The sequence below is a fragment of the Hippocampus zosterae genome, chromosome 10 (assembly GCF_025434085.1).
Source record: "Hippocampus zosterae strain Florida chromosome 10, ASM2543408v3, whole genome shotgun sequence".
Taxonomy (NCBI): domain Eukaryota; kingdom Metazoa; phylum Chordata; class Actinopteri; order Syngnathiformes; family Syngnathidae; genus Hippocampus; species Hippocampus zosterae.
This window is the reverse complement of record NC_067460.1, coordinates 20,515,279-20,533,293: the sequence shown is the minus strand read 5'-3', so window position 1 is coordinate 20,533,293 and position 18,015 is coordinate 20,515,279. Positions and strand designations below refer to the sequence as shown.

At 43.1% G+C, this 18,015-nt stretch overlaps 2 protein-coding genes across 5 annotated transcripts; one reads left to right on the top strand and one right to left on the bottom strand.

The window, feature by feature from the left end:
• Positions 1-1,303: 1,303 nt before the first annotated feature.
• Positions 1,304-5,350, bottom strand: slc33a1 (solute carrier family 33 member 1). Of its 3 annotated transcripts, XM_052078261.1 has the most exons (11): positions 5,252-5,338; positions 5,087-5,129; positions 4,436-4,857; positions 4,188-4,341; positions 3,225-3,420; positions 2,947-3,146; positions 2,686-2,870; positions 2,498-2,615; positions 2,172-2,387; positions 1,655-1,835; positions 1,304-1,567 (listed from the first exon to the last, which is right to left on the bottom strand). In XM_052078261.1, the coding sequence occupies exons 3-10, from the start codon at positions 4,813-4,815 to the stop codon at positions 1,659-1,661; spliced, it is 1,626 nt and encodes a 541-aa protein (XP_051934221.1). In that variant the 5' UTR covers positions 4,816-4,857; positions 5,087-5,129; positions 5,252-5,338; the 3' UTR covers positions 1,304-1,567; positions 1,655-1,658. The 3 variants fall into 3 exon arrangements, with proteins under 3 accessions (XP_051934221.1, XP_051934220.1, XP_051934222.1); XM_052078260.1 differs by having other exon boundaries at positions 1,304-1,835; XM_052078262.1 differs by lacking the exon at positions 5,087-5,129 and having other exon boundaries at positions 1,304-1,835; positions 5,252-5,350.
• Positions 5,351-7,636: 2,286 nt separating this feature from the next.
• gmps (guanine monophosphate synthase) lies at positions 7,637-17,671 on the top strand. Of its 2 annotated transcripts, none has more exons than XM_052078251.1 (17): positions 7,637-7,752; positions 9,308-9,474; positions 9,980-10,094; positions 10,736-10,833; positions 11,180-11,283; positions 11,468-11,661; positions 12,263-12,428; positions 12,560-12,711; positions 12,860-13,033; positions 13,230-13,335; positions 13,767-13,882; positions 14,048-14,173; positions 14,698-14,813; positions 14,919-15,049; positions 15,539-15,711; positions 15,999-16,142; positions 16,175-17,671. In XM_052078251.1, the coding sequence occupies exons 1-16, from the start codon at positions 7,726-7,728 to the stop codon at positions 16,098-16,100; spliced, it is 2,067 nt and encodes a 688-aa protein (XP_051934211.1). In that variant the 5' UTR covers positions 7,637-7,725; the 3' UTR covers positions 16,101-16,142; positions 16,175-17,671. The 2 variants fall into 2 exon arrangements, with proteins under 2 accessions (XP_051934211.1, XP_051934213.1); XM_052078253.1 differs by lacking the exon at positions 7,637-7,752 and adding an exon at positions 7,794-8,538.
• The last annotated feature ends 344 nt before the right edge of the window (positions 17,672-18,015 follow it).

Below are 18,015 nucleotides of genomic sequence, written 5' to 3'. Positions count from 1 at the left end.
TCATATGACCTCCGTTATCACAGAGATCAGATGTTAAGAGCAGTAATCTCTCATATATATATATATATATATATATATATATATATATATATATATATATATATATATATATTTGGTGGTACTGTAGTTGGAGGAGGGTGGACTGACCAAGATGTATTTAACAAAAAAATCCAAATAGGAGTGGGGGGGGGGGGGGGGTAAAAATAACTGAAGTACTCGAACAAAGTCCTGAAAATGACAAGAAACCGAAAATAGCAACATAAAAAAACATGACAGGAGCACACAGACACTCACAATGATCCAACAAAGACTGACACAACCTAGTGAACTGAATACAAGCAGTTACGACACAGCGAGAAACACCTGGACAAGACGCAAAGGGTTGAGGGAGTTGATTGGTTAAACACAAGGGACACGGGTGACGTCAACCGGTGCAGACAAAAAGGGCACACAAGGGAACAAAACCAAATGCAATCTAAACAAAAAAAAAACATAAGTTTATCGATTTACATATGTTCAACAAACAAACGTTCATTTTTCTATTGCTTGTACGTAGCGTATTACAGATGACTGGCCAGCAGGAGGAGAGGGGTTGTGCTCCACCAATTGCACTCAAAACCCTGCGAGGGGGGTGTACATTAAATTGCAACCGTGTGTGATTTAATCAACATACCGCAATTTTTAATTAAATGGTGATGATGCCTGTCTCATCTTTGCCAGACAGGAACAACGGCTTTCTGCACGAGCGTCGAGAAGTAAAAGGTACAATGTACAGAATTTAGTGCCACCTAGTGGTGAACTAATAGAATGCAACGACCTAAGATCGAAGCGCGTGCATTTTGAAGGACGAACGCTGTGGTGCCTCAGAGACCTCACTTTGCTACCTTACCACCACTTTATTCACCAGCGGTGCAAAATATCAGCCTAAATGTCTTCAGGTCTTCCCTTAACTCACCGAGTAAAGTCCATGGACTCCATGACACATGCTGTAGTTACCTACAAATTACATTGAAAAACATGTTGCTGTGACAGGCATTTTTTTGCATATAATTATACTGTATATTTGGTTTTTGAAACGATGAACAGTGAAAAATCAACACATTATTACAGATTATCTCTTTCTATTTCACAAACCATGTTCCAATAAAAACAGGTGTAATTTCCCCATCCATGTTCTAATCCGTTTATCCTCACAGGGTCGCAGGCATGCTGGAGCTAATCACAGCTGTCAGTAGGCAGGGGACACCCTGAACTGGTTGCCAGCCAATGGCAAGGCACATTTAAGACAAACAACCATTCGTGCTCACACTCACACCTAGCGACAATTTAAAGCGTTCCATTGACCTGTATGGTATATATATCTTTCATAAATCTACTCCAAAGCACACACGGAAACAATGTGATCCACCAACAACATTTAGCTGTTCTTTTCCTATCAGTTCATAAAGAATAACCAGTAGGTGGTCAGGCAGGTATGATGCGTTATTTCTGGATGGGTTATGTAACCAGTCTTGTGGTAGTGGGTCATTACTTGATGCTGTACCGAACCAGCTCTGATTTGGTCATGCTGTTTCAGTTAGTCACCAAAGAAACAAAAGGCTTTGATGCAAAAAAATAAAGTATCCAGAGTTCAGGGAAAACAAAAAAAATGGACCGGTTCAGTCATAACCAGTGACGACTCGGCATCTCCACGCAGCTGGACTGTGCTCCTGCAGCCTCTTCATTTTCGGCCCTAACCACACCCACCAGGCAAAGCCGATCAGCACACACACCACTGACTCCACATAGTAGCCATCCAGCGTTGTGACGCAGGCTCCGCCCTCCTTGACACACAGCTGGAAAAGAGGACGAGCGACATTGAGTGCTTGCTCCTTACACACACTCGATGCTGCATTCAACGGACTAGCAGAATGACTAACTCCAACTCATTTTTTCCCCTCACTATGAGTGGCACTTTTGTCTACGAATACACAATTAAACCTTACGGGTAAATTACAGTACTGTGCTGTGCTGCACTACTACGCTCAACTAAGGCTTGCACAGGAAGCTTTCTGGACCGTACCAGTAGCATCACAATCCCCAATAATAGCTTTGCGTCACTAGTAATAGTAGTTTTGCACTATTGCGCAGAACAGTTCTACAATACTGGAAGGCAGAAGACGCGAGCTTACCCCCACTGCCTCCGGTGAGGCACAAGTTTGCCCAACAGCGCCCTGACACTCCTTCCACGTGAGGGAATCCACCAACCAAAGTGCAAGAGTGGAGGGCCAGTTCCCTCCCAGGTTAGTGACTGTGTTCAGCAGTGTCATGTAGGTGCCACCAATCAATGGGTCGCTCACTTTGGCGTTGAAAGCCATGCCGGCGACGTACATGCTGTACAAAGCCACCTGTGGGCAGGAAGATTCAGTTACTACCTCACCGGGCCACCACTGTGAAATAGCAAACTCAGCTGGAAATATAAAAAAAAGAGATCACGAGTATACAAGTAACATATCACCTGATGCACTGCATAGCTAAGCAGCACAACGCCATAGTAGTAAACAGGAAAGCCTTCTTCTTGTCTCACGCTTGGGGTCCACGCAACAAGCAGAGCGAACCCCAGGCCAATGATTAACCTGCAACAACATAATACTTGACCAAACCCGCAAGACGCAGAACGCTGTGCTTGTGTGCGGTGGTTAGAACCTTAAAGGGAAGGCCTTGTAGAAGACATCCAACGGTCGGGGCCCCGCTGTGTATTTACTGATGAGCACCGGTAGAAGGATCTGCAGAGGCACCATGGGCACAGCCAGCAATGCCAACTGTGCCTTCGGAACGCCTGCCTCCACCAACTTCAGCCCGGTCACCGCATCGGCTGCGGAGAAGCCGATCTGAAACAGGCGTACGAAAGGGTAGCCTAAGTGGAGCTGTCGCAAAGGCAAATTCGTGTGTTGAAAGAGTGCTTACTTTGGCCGTGAGAAGCAGCGCGCAGTAGGTAAAGACTGCTGGCATATTGATGATCGTGAACAGCAACTTGTAGGTTTGGAAAACACCCTGGGTCTCCTCTGGATCGTTCCTCCTGCCTTCGCTTCGTTCGGTCTCACTTTTTAAGATGGCCACCAGCGTTGTGGAAACCAGGAAAACCACTCCCCAGAAGAACAAGAAGTCTGCAGCCAAACAACAAACGTTAGAATGTCGAAAATTAAGAGCGGTGTGACATTCGGCGATACGGGAAACCGACTTACTTGCCAAGGTGACAATTCCAGTCGGCTTGGGCTCTATTCTGAGGTATTTGTTGCAGAAGTCGGCAGACTCCAGAGCCAAAAAGAGCACATTACCCAGGAAATAGCCAGCTGTCTGGCCCACTGAGTTGCATGTAGACGCATATCCTACATTCTCCCTGGATAGCATTGTCAGTGCCCAGCCATCTACAGCGATGTCCTGACGATGACAGCAGGAAAAGGGCTTTCAAAAAATAACTCCTTCTCATATGATTTCATTGTATTACATTAATTATGGGGCGGCCCGGTAGTCCAGTGGATAGCACGTAGGCTTCACAGTGCAGAGGTACCGGGTTCGATTCCAGCTCCGGCCTCCCTGTGTGGAGTTTGCATGTTCTCCCCGGGCCTGCGTGGGTTTTCTCCGGGTGCTCCGGGTGCTCCGGTTTCCTCCCGCATTCCAAAAATATGCATGGCAGGCTGATTGAACACTCTAAATTGTCCCCAGCTGTGAGTGTGAGCGTGAGTGGTTGTTCGTCTATGTGTGCCCTGCGATTGGCTGGCAGCCGATTCAGGGTGTCCCCCGCCTACTGCCCGGAGACGGCTGGGATGGACTCTAGCACCCCCCGCGACCCTAGTGAGGATCAAGCGGTACGGAAGATGAATGAATGAATGAACATTAATTATGATGTTTTTTATTTAGTTGCAGTTGTTATGACTTCTGGTTAAAATTACATTTTGTTGTTGTGTAGTATGACTGACCATTTTTTTAAATGTACTATTTTTATTCACTTTGCTTCTCGAAATTAAAAAATACATTGTTTCTCCTTTCTGTAAGTTGATTGTGTCTTTCTTTATTCGTGGAGTTGTTTCTTTTACTCAAAGATTTTATTTTTTCAATACATTTTTCAGTATGGTCGTAGCATTATCATACACCTAAACCATACGTTTTGAATATGCCTGACCATCGTGACACTTACGGATGCCTACCTGTGTGGCTGCTAGAAAGGCAAGCATAAAGAAGACTGATGTCAATGCGACCACATTGGGGCCTCCCTCACTCTGCAGCAACGAGTCAACTCTTAGAGAAAGGTAGAGCATGAAGAGGCCCAACAAGTATTGCGTGGGTACCAGCCAGGATTTTCTACCGAGACATGAGCAGAAACAGAAAAGCTCAACACGTTTAAACAAAGCTTACAGTCGATTGTACAAAAAAAAGATCACAAGTTTCTTATTACCTTCGACCAAACTTGTTCCAGTAGAGCGCATCCACCAGCGGGGCCCATAAAAGCTTGAGACTAAATGGCCAAAAGACAAAGCTAAAGACCGCTTGGTCCTTGTAGCTGACATTCTTACTCTGTAGGATCAACGGAATGCTGCCAGCCAGTCCAAGGGGAATGCCTTGCAGCACATAGAGGAAGAGAAGAAGCAATACGTTCCCCAACTCGGTCCGAATACCCCGGTGGACTCTGAGATGTATCCTGTACTCAGAGTCTGAGATGACCATCTCTGTCCTCTCGGTGTCCTTTGGGCTTTCAGAATGGGAGAGTCCCACACCTACTTTCTTTCTCTGCCGCCCATTCTTTTGTGCAATTAGATTGTGATTACAGTGTTCCATGGTAGGACCGGGGCATCCAAGGGTGAAGTGCACTCAGAAAATCTGAGAAAAAAAGAAAAGAAATCGCTCGACTTGACTTAAAAAAAAAAACTAAAACAATATGCTGGCAATATTTTGTCACCCGAAAGCAAAATAAAAAAAATTCACACTTCATACAAGTAATACTTTAAATTCCATACACGCTTCAATCATGAAAGTCAGTTCTTGGGGTGGATGCAAATGCGAAGGACAATCATTAGAAGAAAAGTAAATTATATGCCAGCATGCATACCTGATTGTGATGACGGCGAAATAAGCGGCATGCTAATCATAAAGTAAAACGAAAAAAATCAGACAAGAGAAGCCAAATTACACATAATGGCTAGAAGTGAATTTGTTGGTCGTCGGAAATGTGACAAAACAAAACCAGCAATACACGAAACACTGGAAAGCCTACCGTAGAGGTTTGACAAGTCACATTAGAGAATGTTTAAAATAACACGGACGTCAGATGCATGAGGAAGTATGCTTGTGTGCAACGTTCAAATGTGTCCGAGTCACTACAGCTGACGTGTCAAAACTGAACTGAATTCTTGTGTTCCGTTCGAGTTACTGCCGATTACACTGTCACGACTGTAAAACTGCCGTAAGGGTCTCGTGCATTTGGTTAACTGTTGGAGTAAATAAAGCTCAACGTTGCTTTTGACTTTCGCATTTGTTTTTTTGTTTCTTTGTTATGGGATTGAGCCTGGTGATTGGTGGTTGTGATGTCATCAAAGTTTGGCGAAAGAGCAAAGGGGCATTTAAAAGCATTGAACGTTGGCTCAAGGCAGCTGGTTGAGCATCTCTTAAATAAACGTATTTATTCTGACCAACGAGTGAATCATTGCAACACTTTTGCTGCATTAGATAAGAACATGAATCAACAGTTAAAATACCAATTTGACCGCTTCAATACTTTTGATCGGGCCACGCGGGGCCCTCATAGTTAGGACACGTGCCGAACAGTTCTGAGTTCTAGTGTTCAAATGTTGGGAAGGGAAGAACAAAACTCCACACAAGTTCCTCCCCGGCTTGCATGGGTTTTTCTCCGGGAACTTCCTTGACATTGAATCTTTGAGGAAAATAACATAATTGCTGCATAGTTGAAGAAAGAGATACAATGTGGGCCGAAGGTTAGATTGCCACTATTTATACAAAAACAACATTTTAATTTTAATTTTTGAACCACATAAAAGTGTGATCTATGTTCTCCTCACAACAACAAAAATATGACCTTGCAAAAAAGACACAAATTGTAGATCCTAAGAAATTGCGAGTCACATCAGGGGAATTTGTGACTGCTTATATTCTTTCACAACTCTTAGAGTCTTGTCTCTGTCCAGTATAAAACCACCACGGGTTGATCTCTTCGCCGAAGCGTTCTCTGCGAAACGTGTCTGCGATCGAAAGGCCTTTTCACAAAGCACACAATACAGCCATCACACTTTTCAAGTCGAAGGTAATGACAGGCAGCATGCTCTGCCTTGTGGTTGCTTTGAGTGCATGTGATGCTGCTTATCACTACAGATGGCATGTGACGAGTCGCAGGCGTATTTGAAAATCAGCATGTGATGAGAACAGGCTTGACCATATCCATGTGTCTTTGTCAGTTTTGCCTTTTACTTAGGCGGTGCTACATTTTTAGGGATAGTGGTGTGTTTTCTCATGCCCACTGTTACATTGTTACATTTATTGTACTTTGCATTATTGAAATTTGGGGAAACAGAATGGGCAGATTGTTGACGTATTGGTCCGCACATCTGCCTCACACTTCTGTGGTTCGGTGTTATCAATAAATAAGAATGTATTGTAGTTTATTTGACAAGTGTCCATCAGAAATGCCCCTCCGCTGCTCCAACCTCAGCCCAAAAACTGTGTTGTCATTGTTCACACAATTTTAACGCTGTTATTCAGTTAGACTCGACAACTGAATGTCACTCATGTGCTCAAATTTACATCTTCCCTGTGAAATTCCAATTTCACTCTGCCGGACATCTGATTTAACTGAGAGCATATGGCAACTGACTACTACAATTACAGTGTGGTTGTCTAAGACAAGGTAACCGTGGATACCGAAAGGTTGGTCAGCAACTTCCGAGTAAACTGGAATTCAAAGCACACCCTGCTCCAACTCCTTTGAAGAGGACTGGTATCAAAGCTGTGGTTCCAAGTGAGTCCGATTGTAAAGATGACCTTGACGATGACCTTATATCTAGTTGAAACTTCTTGACCCCACACATCAGGGTCCTTCCCCGTGCTGACCCTGGAGGCAGTTGCTGTGGCCGAGGAATCGGACCACCAAGGCCCAGCCAGCCACACTTCACCTGACCCCTTGACCCCTCTCACAAGTGGTGAGCCTATGGGAAGGGGCATCCACATTGTCCTTTCGGGGTGAGCCCAGCCAGGCCACATGGGTGCAGGCCCAGCCACCAACAAGCCCCATCTCCAGAGCCAGGCCTGTACACTATGCACGAGTTGATAACTGTGTGCTACTGATGACATAAAATTATGCCTATTGACATTATGCTATCAGACGAATCACAAGTAGAACAACTCATAGATAAGCCTTAAACTCATTCTTATCTAATAAATTCTTAAACACATTAACACACGCACAGAAGCACACAAAAACGTTCATTTTGGCCACAATTAAATGAATCCTCAGTAGAATAGAGAAGGGGAGATGCTAACGCTCCAATTTACAGGTAGAAGCCAGTGTATTTGTGTTATTTTTTGTTTTGCCCCCCCCTCTCTCTCTCTCTCTCTCTCTCTCTCTCTCTCTCTCTCTCTCAGTGCCTCTTGTCTGTCTCTCGCCCCCCCTCCCTCCCACACACTGAGGACAGCAAGGCGAGAGTGGAGCGCTCATTCCACCACACAACAGTCCCCTCCATGGCTATGTGCAACGGAGACAGCAAGGTCGGTGGAGCCGGTAGCAGCAGGAAAAGCAGCAGCAGCCGCTGTGACATTACTCGCTCTTGCGTTGTGGTTTCACCCCCTTCGCTTTTAATTACGGCCTGTATTGATTTGCGTGGAAAGTTGGGAGAACATGTTTGTTAACATTAGGATTGTACACGGCGCCCGGTGCCTGTTGCCGCTTTACATGAACATGTCGCTAAAGCCGAAGGTCGTCTATTAACCGAGGTTGAACACGCGTCTTATCTTTGATAACGCTGACCACTAATAACGCTTAGTTTGCTGTAACGCTGGACCATCACAATTTGAAGTCACCGCGTGGGTTTAGCATAGCTCCGCTAACTTAGCTGAGCTTCTTCCAGTACGTGCTAACATGCTAAATGCTCATTCCTGTTTATTTTGACCGTCCACTAGGATTCGACACTGGCACAGTTTGTCAGGGTCACCAGCTAAATTGATACAATTGTACTTTTGCCATCGGTAGATCATGAAAAGGCATTGCTTCTCTTCTTTGATAGTTTGGAGTGACATTAAACGTTTGGCTTGCTAATTTAGTTCTTTCGAGCACTCGCCGTCACAAACTTGGAGCAATAATAGCGTCGGGTCTTGACAGTTTGCTAACATCATTTGCGGACTTGATAGATGTAAATACTCCTTAATTGCCGTAATATTAGTATTAATAATAATCTGAGTATCCCTGTCTAAGTTAGCCACCCCGTAACGTTATTGACGATGGTGTTTGGAGGGGCACTTAACTGATGTGAGCGAACCGAGCGTAGTATGAACCACGTGAGTTCATGTTACTTTACTGTTATCGCTCGTCATTTTTTTCATCATCGAATATTTAGTTAGTATGTTATTTATACAACCACACGTGCGTATTTTATATGGATACTGCGAATCGTTCCTCGCATCTGATCGTTTGTTATCTGTGTTTCCCAAACATTGCCGGCTGGAGACCCATATTAGAAGTGGTCCCTCCCCGGGATACACCGTTAATACATCAGTTATCGTCATAGTACCGGTATTGACATTTGTGTCGAGCTTTTTTTTCTTAATTACCCCACACACGGCCGCCATTTTGAGTAAATATTAGGAGCAGTACACGTTTTACGGATAGTTTAATTTGTGCGGAATTTATTTGGTGACTGGTATCTTTAGCTGAATGATAGAAAAGTAGCAGTAAAACACAGTTAGACATTGTGATGAGAGATCTTTACCATCTTGACTGAATTATTTTGACCAAAAATTCAAACGATTTATTCCCACTCTCAATTAATGCATAATTCCCAAAGTTCCAACATAAATTTGTGACATCCTCTCACTCATACGTGTAGCATGTGATTCTCCTAATAAGCAGAATGCCTTCAGTGCATTTATTGAGACTTGGTCAGTCACATGCCATTTATAAGGACAAGCTGAACTACGGCAGGTCAAATTACTCTGGTTAGAGTAGAAAGTAGAAACGGATCTCAGTTGAGTCAAGAAGTGACTTACCAATAATTAAGACTTCTCTTTCATGGACAAATGTGACTTTGACTGTGACTCTTGGCTGCAGATTGGCACCGTGGAGCAGAATGGGTCATGTGAGGGAGCCGTGGCCATCCTGGATGCTGGCGCCCAGTATGGCAAGGTCATTGACAGACGTGTGCGAGAGCTGTGTGTGCGCTCAGACATCCTCCCATTAGAGACACCGGCCTTTGCTATTAGGGAACAAGGTTACAGGTGAATAGATAAAGCATTTCACTTACTTTTCCATCAAGGATTGCATCTGTCTGTCTCTATCGACAGTATCATTCACTGTGATGTGTTGGTTTTTTGATTGTATAGTGGAAGTGGAACATACAAGATTGAGAATTTCCTCGTAGAATCATGACTATGACTAATCTCTTATATGGTCAAACATTTGCCTTTATTACAATCTTTATTCTTGAGACAATTTTTTGAATAGAATTCAACCACAGGGCAAAATAAGTTAACCACAAAAACAATAAAATATTCTGAACTGTTTTTAATTTAATAGCACATCTTACTCATTTCAATGCAGGTCTGCTTATTTCAAACAACCTTCAGTGTGTGTATACTTCTCGTTTTTCCTCCCTTGTTGAGTCTGGTTCATCTTTTGGAATATATATATTTTTAAAAGTCACAATAAATTGCTTTTAGGGTTCCCCTGTAATTCTGTTGCTCTGCTAGTCTTTTGTGTACTAATGATCTTTTTTTTTTCTAGGGCAATCATAATTTCAGGGGGCCCTGCTTCTGTGTATGCAGAGGATGCACCATGGTTTGACCCTGCTATATTCACCATAGGAAAGCCTATCCTGGGGATTTGCTATGGAATGCAGGTACATGCTGTACAAGTCTTTTTTTGAAAGGCTATTACATGATTTGTGATCCTCTTTTCCAATTAGAGAGCAGTTCGTAAAGCTTTATACACCAAATACCACTTAAAAAGTACTTAAGTCTCCAGGTATCACCATCATGACCAACATGACACACTTTATTTAATGCCATGCTTAAATTTAGAAAATACACGAAAATGTGTGGATGAATGATATAATTTCTTAAAGGTTAAATGCAAATGTATTGAACTTGAAGTTAAATACAACTGAACTGGACTCAGGCGGCGATTCTTTCACATACCACTAGAGGGAATCTGCATACCAGTAGTTGTATGCCTACCACACCGAGAATCACTGTCTGAAGGCATTTATTCATCCAAGGAATTATCACTTGGAGGATCTGAGTAGCTTCCGCGTCACCATGATTTCCTGGCTGCTGTTCTGCTCTCTTGGGCCAGCTGTGATTTCATCTTGGGTCAAGGGCACATTGAGACTAACTGAGGGAGATAAAAGCATCGTTAGGCCTCTTTCCCAGGGAGCTTGTAGGTCTAAAGCATCTGTTTTCAAGTGTATTTCTCTATCCTGCATTCTATTGTCGCAATAAATGAAAATTTTAAAAAAATTTTCTTCTGTTTCATTTCTAGATGATGAACAAAGTTTTTGGTGGGACAGTTCACAAAAAGTGTGTAAGAGAAGACGGGGTGTTCAGTGTTGGAATGGACAACACCTGCTCACTCTTCAGGTAGTCTTTCTTACACTTTTTGTTATCATCTTTCACAAACCAGTTGCTGATAGGGTAGTGCAGGAGGTTCGTGTCCAAATGTTTTCTTTCAAGTGCCAAATACAAGAGCGGGAAGGAAGATTTAAGCGCCACTTTGGCATTCTGCACCTTTTAATTTAACGTGACAAAATGAATTCCCTCACAGTCATAGCGGTAGTAGTTGGTGGCGTCATACCCGCGGCAACACATACACCATGAATGAGTTGATCTTCGGAGCGCTGTGCAAAGTACGGTGTGAAAATGCCTTTCGAATGATACTTTTCATTCAAAGTTGACGGTCTGTAGCTCTTTGTGTTTGTCTAACCAGAGGCCTTCAGAAGGAGGAGGTGGTTCTGCTGACCCATGGAGACAGTGTGGATAAAGTGGCTGATGGCTTTAAAGTGGTGGCCCAATCAGGAAACATCATTGCTGGTGAGTGTTGAATACATACTTCATCGACATTTGATCAAATTTTCACAAATGCTCCTTGTTTCAAATAACAAACTGACAATGTTACAGTCAAGAAAGGGGCGAATATTACATTGTAGTGCTTTGTGAAATGCGTTATTTGATAAGGGTTTTTTTGCTCAGCCTCTGCATCTGTTTGGTGTGCCAGGTATTGCCAATGAGCAGAAGAAGCTCTACGGAACTCAGTTTCACCCGGAGGTCGACTTGACAGAGCGTGGCATGGATATGCTTCGCAACTTCCTCTTTGAGATTGCAGGATGCACGAGTAATTTTACGGTCCAGAACCGCCAGCAGGCCTGCATCAATGACATCATAGAAAAAGTTGGCAAGTCGAAAGTGTTGGTAAGGGTAGTAACATTGTAATAAGTCATATTTTGCAATGCGATTTTCTGTTCAGAATGGGTCAAAAAAAAAGAGAGAGAAAAATAGAAAAATCCATCCAGTCGCTGCGAAGGTGCGTGTTTACGCATGGGCGTGTGTATGTGCAAGGTCACTACTGAGGAAGTATTGATCGCATCAGTCGAGGCAATTAAACACTCAAATGTAACCGTTCTGTCTGAAAAGTGCCTGTCGACTTCCTAAGTGCCTTTATAAACTAGCCTTCATCTCAGCGGAATGTGAAGGTGATGAGAGTGGCTCATAACGTTATATTTAAAGACTAGCCTCACTATTCAGACAAGTATGTCATCAAAGATGCTGTCAGCTTCATAAATGTAATATTACATTCATTGATTGTTAGGCCACATTGAGTCATGACTCATCTTTTTATTTATTATTTTGCAATTTCAGTCCAAATACAACAGGCGAAGGAGCAAAGTGCCTTTCAAGCTTTGCTTCTTTTGACGTTTTGTGCGCGTGCGTGCGTGCGTGCATGCAGGATACACTGTTTGATGTTGGAGTGACTTCTTCACAGTAGTGACCTGGTCTACAATGACTGCTGCAGGTGCTGTTGAGCGGTGGCGTCGACTCAACTGTGTGCACGGCCCTCCTCAACAAAGCTCTGAACCAGGACCAGGTGATTGCGGTTCACATTGACAATGGCTTCATGAGGAAGAGAGAGAGCCAGAGCGTCGAGGAGGCCCTCACCAAATTAGGCATTAAACTTAAAGGTGGGTGTGGTCTGACTGATGGAATATGTTTGTTATTTCGTCTCATATGTCAAATACTGTGTGGTCTTTTGTATAATCAAATCCTATTTTGGGGTTTTCCACCTTTCACTCTGCCGAAATGTAATATTCAGTGGTGAATGCCTCACACACATTCTACAATGGGACAACAACACTTCCCATCTCAGAGGAGGACAGGACTCCTCGGAAACGGATCAGTAAGACCTTGAATATGACCACCAACCCCGAAGAGAAAAGGAAAATAATTGGGGATACGTTTGTCAAGGTCGGTTCACCTCACCAAGTCAATCTCTTTTACATTCACTTTCATCTTGATGCCGTCAATGTGTATGGCGGTTTGTTTTGGACTTCTTGCTTTTACTTGTTCTTTGGTTGAGACGTCTGACGCTTTGCGGATTGTGTCGTTTTTGCAGGTGGCAAATGAGGTGATAGGAGAGATGGATCTCAAACCAGACGAGGTTCTCTTAGCTCAGGGTACCCTGAGACCCGATCTAATTGAAAGCGCGTCTCATATTGCCAGTGGCAAGGCAGAGGTCATCAAAACACACCACAATGACACCGAGCTCATCCGCAAACTCAGAGATGAGGTACTTCAGAGGCAGAAATTGTGTATCAATGATCCAAATGTAAATAAAAGCGTGCATATATTGAGTATCTCGACAGTTATTTATGAGGGCTAATGTGATGCACGAGTCATTACTACGGAGCTTTCTGTTGACCCTGCAAACCTAAGCGTGTTTGTTTTTGCTAAAATGCTGATTGTACTGGTTTGTGATGCTCCAGGGAAAAGTTATCGAACCATTGAAAGATTTCCATAAAGATGAGGTTCGAGCGCTCGGGAGAGAATTAGGCCTGCCAGAGGAGATAGTCTCGCGACACCCTTTCCCTGGTAAGTACACAAACACACACACACACACACACACACACACACACACACACACACATTTGATTTGACTGATTTTGCAAATATGTTTACAGGGCCTTACAGGAGAGCAGTCCTAGACATCGTTTTGAAAGAACGTTATGCAATGACACACTTGAACCGCATTACTTTCATTTTTTTCACATTAGATTCATATTCATGGCCTCTGGTGCCTTTCACGCAAATATTTACAGTAATTATGACGAAACTACTCTGTTACCGTAGGTTAATTAATTGCATACAAATTCCGGTTACACCCCCACCACATGAGCACGAACCGCTTAACCCTGTACAAGAGATTAACATGAACAAACGAGTCATAAAATGATTGACTGATACTCTATGTCAGCTTTTCTGGTTTGTTTGCATGGCGGTCTCATTCTCTTCACCTCATATAGGTCCTGGCCTGTCCATCAGAGTTATTTGTGCAGAGGAGCCGTACATCTGTAAAGACTTTGCCGAAACCAACAACATCCTTAAAATTGTCACAGACTTTTCTGCTAGCGTCAAAAAGGTCAGTGTTTTGCTCCAATCGATTGTCCTTCTCTAACCGAACAGCAATAGAATGACAAGACCACAAAATATTTGCCATTTTAAAAATCAAACATGGCATGCCCCCCGTCTTAACAGTTAAGAAATGGTGGTTTTCAGGGATGGTCTCTCTCTCTCTCATCTCCAGCCACATGCCTTGCTGCAGAGAGTCAAGTCGTGCATATCAGACGAGGAGGAAGAGAAGCTCATGCAGATCACCAGCCTTCATTCACTTAATGCCTTCCTGCTGCCCATCAAAACTGTTGGCGTCCAGGTGATCGGTTTGTCATTTGTTTGGTCACATCCAGGTGCTTTTTGGTTAAGTTTGGTTTTGCTCATCGCCTCTTTTTGTTTATCCTTTTGTGGCTAACCAGTTGGCACACACACAGTTCCTCTAATGTTTATGTATTTGGTCCCCTCCTTCCATCTGGAAGACTTGGAGAGGTGTGGTTCACATTTTGTATATCCGAAGGAGTGGAAATTGTGCTCGAGTATTAAAATGTGGTCAAAAACGTATTATCCTGCCCTCAAAAGTGCCTTTTTGCATTGCTGAAAGAACCATTCCCTCGGCTGCCACTTTTTTTGGGGCTTGTTTTCCTTTTTATTTCCTGTTTTCTCACTCATGTTTTTATTTTAGTCTTAACCTTATAACTGTGGTGGAGACAGTAGACAAACATTGTAAAGTTCAACGTATCCGTCCTTTTTTCCGTGTACACATGTCTACAGGTGTTCCCCCCGTGAACGTTTTAGTTGTATTTATTTCTGTTTACACACTAAATAAGAGATGTTCTCATCCAGGGAGATTGCCGCTCTTACAGTTATGTGTGTGGCATCACAAGCAAAGAATCACCTCATTGGGAATCTCTGATGTTCCTGGCCAGACTCATCCCTCGCATGTGCCATAGCATTAATAGGTAACACACTATGCTACTGTCTAAAGTTCTTATTTGATTGCATTCTGTGACAAGTGGCGCAGTCATACCTCCACCATGGTTTTTATGACTCCCTCCCCCTTTCAGAGTTGTCTATGTATTTGGGCCTCACGTGAAGGAGCCACCAATAGACATCACTCCAACTTTCCTGACCACGGGCGTCCTAGGAACCCTCAGACAGGCTGACTTTGTCGCTCATTCTATCCTCAGAGAGTCTGGTGAGTGTCTTTGGTTTGAATAGAAGTTTGAACGTAGGGGAGGGGGTGTGGGGGACGGAATATTGAAAGATGCCCAATCTGATGATTGCAATAACCATCCATTTTCCAAATCAATCAAAAATAACCAGGGTGTTTTTTTTTTACCATAATCACCCATCCCTTTAGAATTCTATTGAAAGTACGTGTACAGCTTGTTCAGTACCTACCTGAAGAATGCGTGGGGATTCGCACAAGTTTGCCTTCGGCGAGTCACATAGCTTGACTTGCTACATATTTGCATTCACAAGGGGAATCTCTCACGGCTACACAAGCAAACAAGTAACCTGAAAAAAATGTTGGCCTGTTATTCCATGGATGTATCGTATACAAATGTAACATTGGGCTGGGCGATATGACTAAAAAGTACATCACGATATAAGTATTTCATGTTCCTCGATATAGATTTTAAAAAAATTGAATTTTTGAAGAAGCTTTGCCTTCTCCTGTCAGGATACTCTGGAAAGATCAGCCAGATGCCAGTCATCCTGACGCCCCTGCACTTTGACCGCGACCCATTGCAAAAGCAGCCATCTTGCCGACGGTCTGTCGTGGTCCGCACGTTTATCACCAGCGACTTCATGACCGGCATCGCTGCCACGCCCGGGAACCAAATCCCAGAGGAGGTATGACAAGGTTCAGGTTTCCAAACGGGCAGTAATTACTAGCAAAATTGTTAGAGTAGATTGTAATAGTTTTGAGTTTAATATTTTATAATATGCATGGATCCGCAACACATAGAAACAGCATTCAACAATCTTCATAGGCATATTGTCTCTCATCTTTGGCAATGACAACTACTATTGGGGTTTATTCAGCATTGTCTTTAGTTGTTTTTTTTAAACCATAATGTTATTGTTGCAGGCTATTTGCAATGCATATCCGGTGTCACATCAACATCTGTTTCCCCCAGGTGGTGCTCAAGATGGTCAATGAGATCAGAAAGATCCCAGGCATCTCCAGAGTCATGTACGACTTGACCTCCAAGCCACCTGGCACCACAGAGTGGGAATAAATAAATAGATGCATCATGGCAGTGATAGGACACACACACACACACACACACACACACACGCACACACACACACAGTATTCAAGTTATCAGAGAAGGCTGGTGAACTCGTTCTAAACTCTCATCTCCTTCGTGCACCCCTTGTCCCCCTTTCTCATCAACATTCCCATGGATTACAGACCATACTTTGATCGCCGCCCCTTATGCCCTTGTCTTAATTATTTTGGCGGTGGGGATCCATTCTTTGTTTGGATTCTTTGGGATCCGTTTTTTGTTTGTTTGTCCCCCCCCCCCCCCCCCCCTCCCTCCACATTCAAAAATTGGTTTTAAAAGGTAGCGGTTACCCTCTGTTGTCAGTCAACCATCACAATGGAGTGACAAATACTGTGGGTTTGCGGTGCAATGCGGTTTGAAATCAGATTACTGAATGAATTAAGACGCGTGTGAAAAGCGCAGAAAGAGTGGTCATCTACTCACCCCGCCCTTATTGGTCAGTGTTGTGTGTAACTTTAATGGATCTGAATATGTTCTTCCACATATTTTCATATTTTCACCGTCTACCTGTATACTGTGCTATGAGGACTGGGGGGTGGGGGGCTGGGGTTGTCTGAAGCGGAGATGAATAGACAAGGCGTTGTCTGACCAATCGACCGTTTTGTAAGCGATTCTTTTTGCCAAAAGTCGATGCTGTTGTCATTGGCGCCCCCGTGTGGTCATAACGGACGATTCTTATCCTGATTATCACGTCTTGTGGGGGGAGCTGTGCAGGAAGCCAAACTCGTGGGTTAACTTTTTATGTGCCTGTTTTTGGATTTGTTTTGTTTCTCTGTAATGTGACCAGTTCTGGACCCTGATATTTCTAAAATATAGTCTAACACTTTCTCATTATAATGTGACACGTATACTTTTTTGACAATAATTCCAGAACTAATGCATAATCAGCTGTAAACTGTGGTTGTCTTTTGTTGCTGCTCTTGTATCGGACAAAAGTGTGTCTCTGCACGTTTGTTCCTTTTTTTTGAAAGTAAAGCCGTTGAGCTTTGTCAACAGAACCCAGCCATTGGGAGGTGCGGCCATATTCAATGCTTCACTGTGTTGTGCGTTTCCTGCTCCATCTTGAACTTTCAATGTTTTTCGATTCTAAATTGACAACCGTACTTAAATCTTGCCATGTGAATGTCATACATGGCTCATGTTTGACTAACAAAAACATTTTGTTTGTGCCTCTACTTTTCATGGCAATGTTATCCTAAAGCAAATGGTTCGCCACCCCCCTCCCCCAATCTCGCATCTGCCTTTTAATGTAAATATATTTTTTGTCATATGCGTCCATGGGGAGAGAAAAAAAAAGTGTCTTGACATATTACTGTAAACACAATTTTGTAGTTGGATTAAATTGCAATATCCACCTGATTAAGTTATGCAATTGTATGGCTGAGGGTTATATTTTTATGTCATCTCGCTCATTCTTTCTTAGTAATGTGCCCCAAATCAAGCCACTGCATGCAGTTACAACCTTAATGAACTTTATACAAAAACTGAGCTTTAATAAAGATCTCCATGTCAAAACCTCATCTCAGCCCTCTCGCCTGTCCCTGCATTTACATGGCACCACATAACAATGTATATAGACTGGCGTAATTTTGGATCTTTTAGCTGGAAGTGACACAAGAATGTTGCAAACACAAAGTTAACTGAAATTCACGAAAATGTCCATCCAATTTAAGATTTCATCAAAGTTTGTTGTCAGTCAACCTAATGTGATTTTGGAATGAGGGAGGAATTTCAAGGTAATCATTAATTATAAATTAGGGAAAAAAATTGGTGTTGTTTCCAATAATGTCAATAAGTTGAGGTCTGTATTACCCAAGGTAAGTGTTTGTGTGTGTCGTGGTGATGGTGTTGGTGTATGTGGTTT

Bases quoted from the DNA above. Each gene is read 5' to 3' on its own strand.
- slc33a1 (XM_052078262.1), bottom strand. From the start codon at position 4,815: ATGGAACACTGTAATCACAATCTAATTGCACAAAAGAATGGGCGGCAG. The intron at 2,388-2,497 runs GTGATATGTTAC...TCCTGCCCACAG, and splicing joins TTAGCTATGCAGTGCATCAG to GTGGCTTTGTACAGCATGTA. The intron at 1,836-2,171 runs GTAAGCTCGCGT...CCTCTTTTCCAG, and splicing joins CCTCACCGGAGGCAGTGGGG to CTGTGTGTCAAGGAGGGCGG.
- gmps (XM_052078251.1), top strand. From the start codon at position 7,726: ATGGCTATGTGCAACGGAGACAGCAAG. The intron at 7,753-9,307 runs GTCGGTGGAGCC...TCTTGGCTGCAG, and splicing joins TGTGCAACGGAGACAGCAAG to ATTGGCACCGTGGAGCAGAA. The intron at 11,284-11,467 runs GTGAGTGTTGAA...TTGGTGTGCCAG, and splicing joins ATCAGGAAACATCATTGCTG to GTATTGCCAATGAGCAGAAG.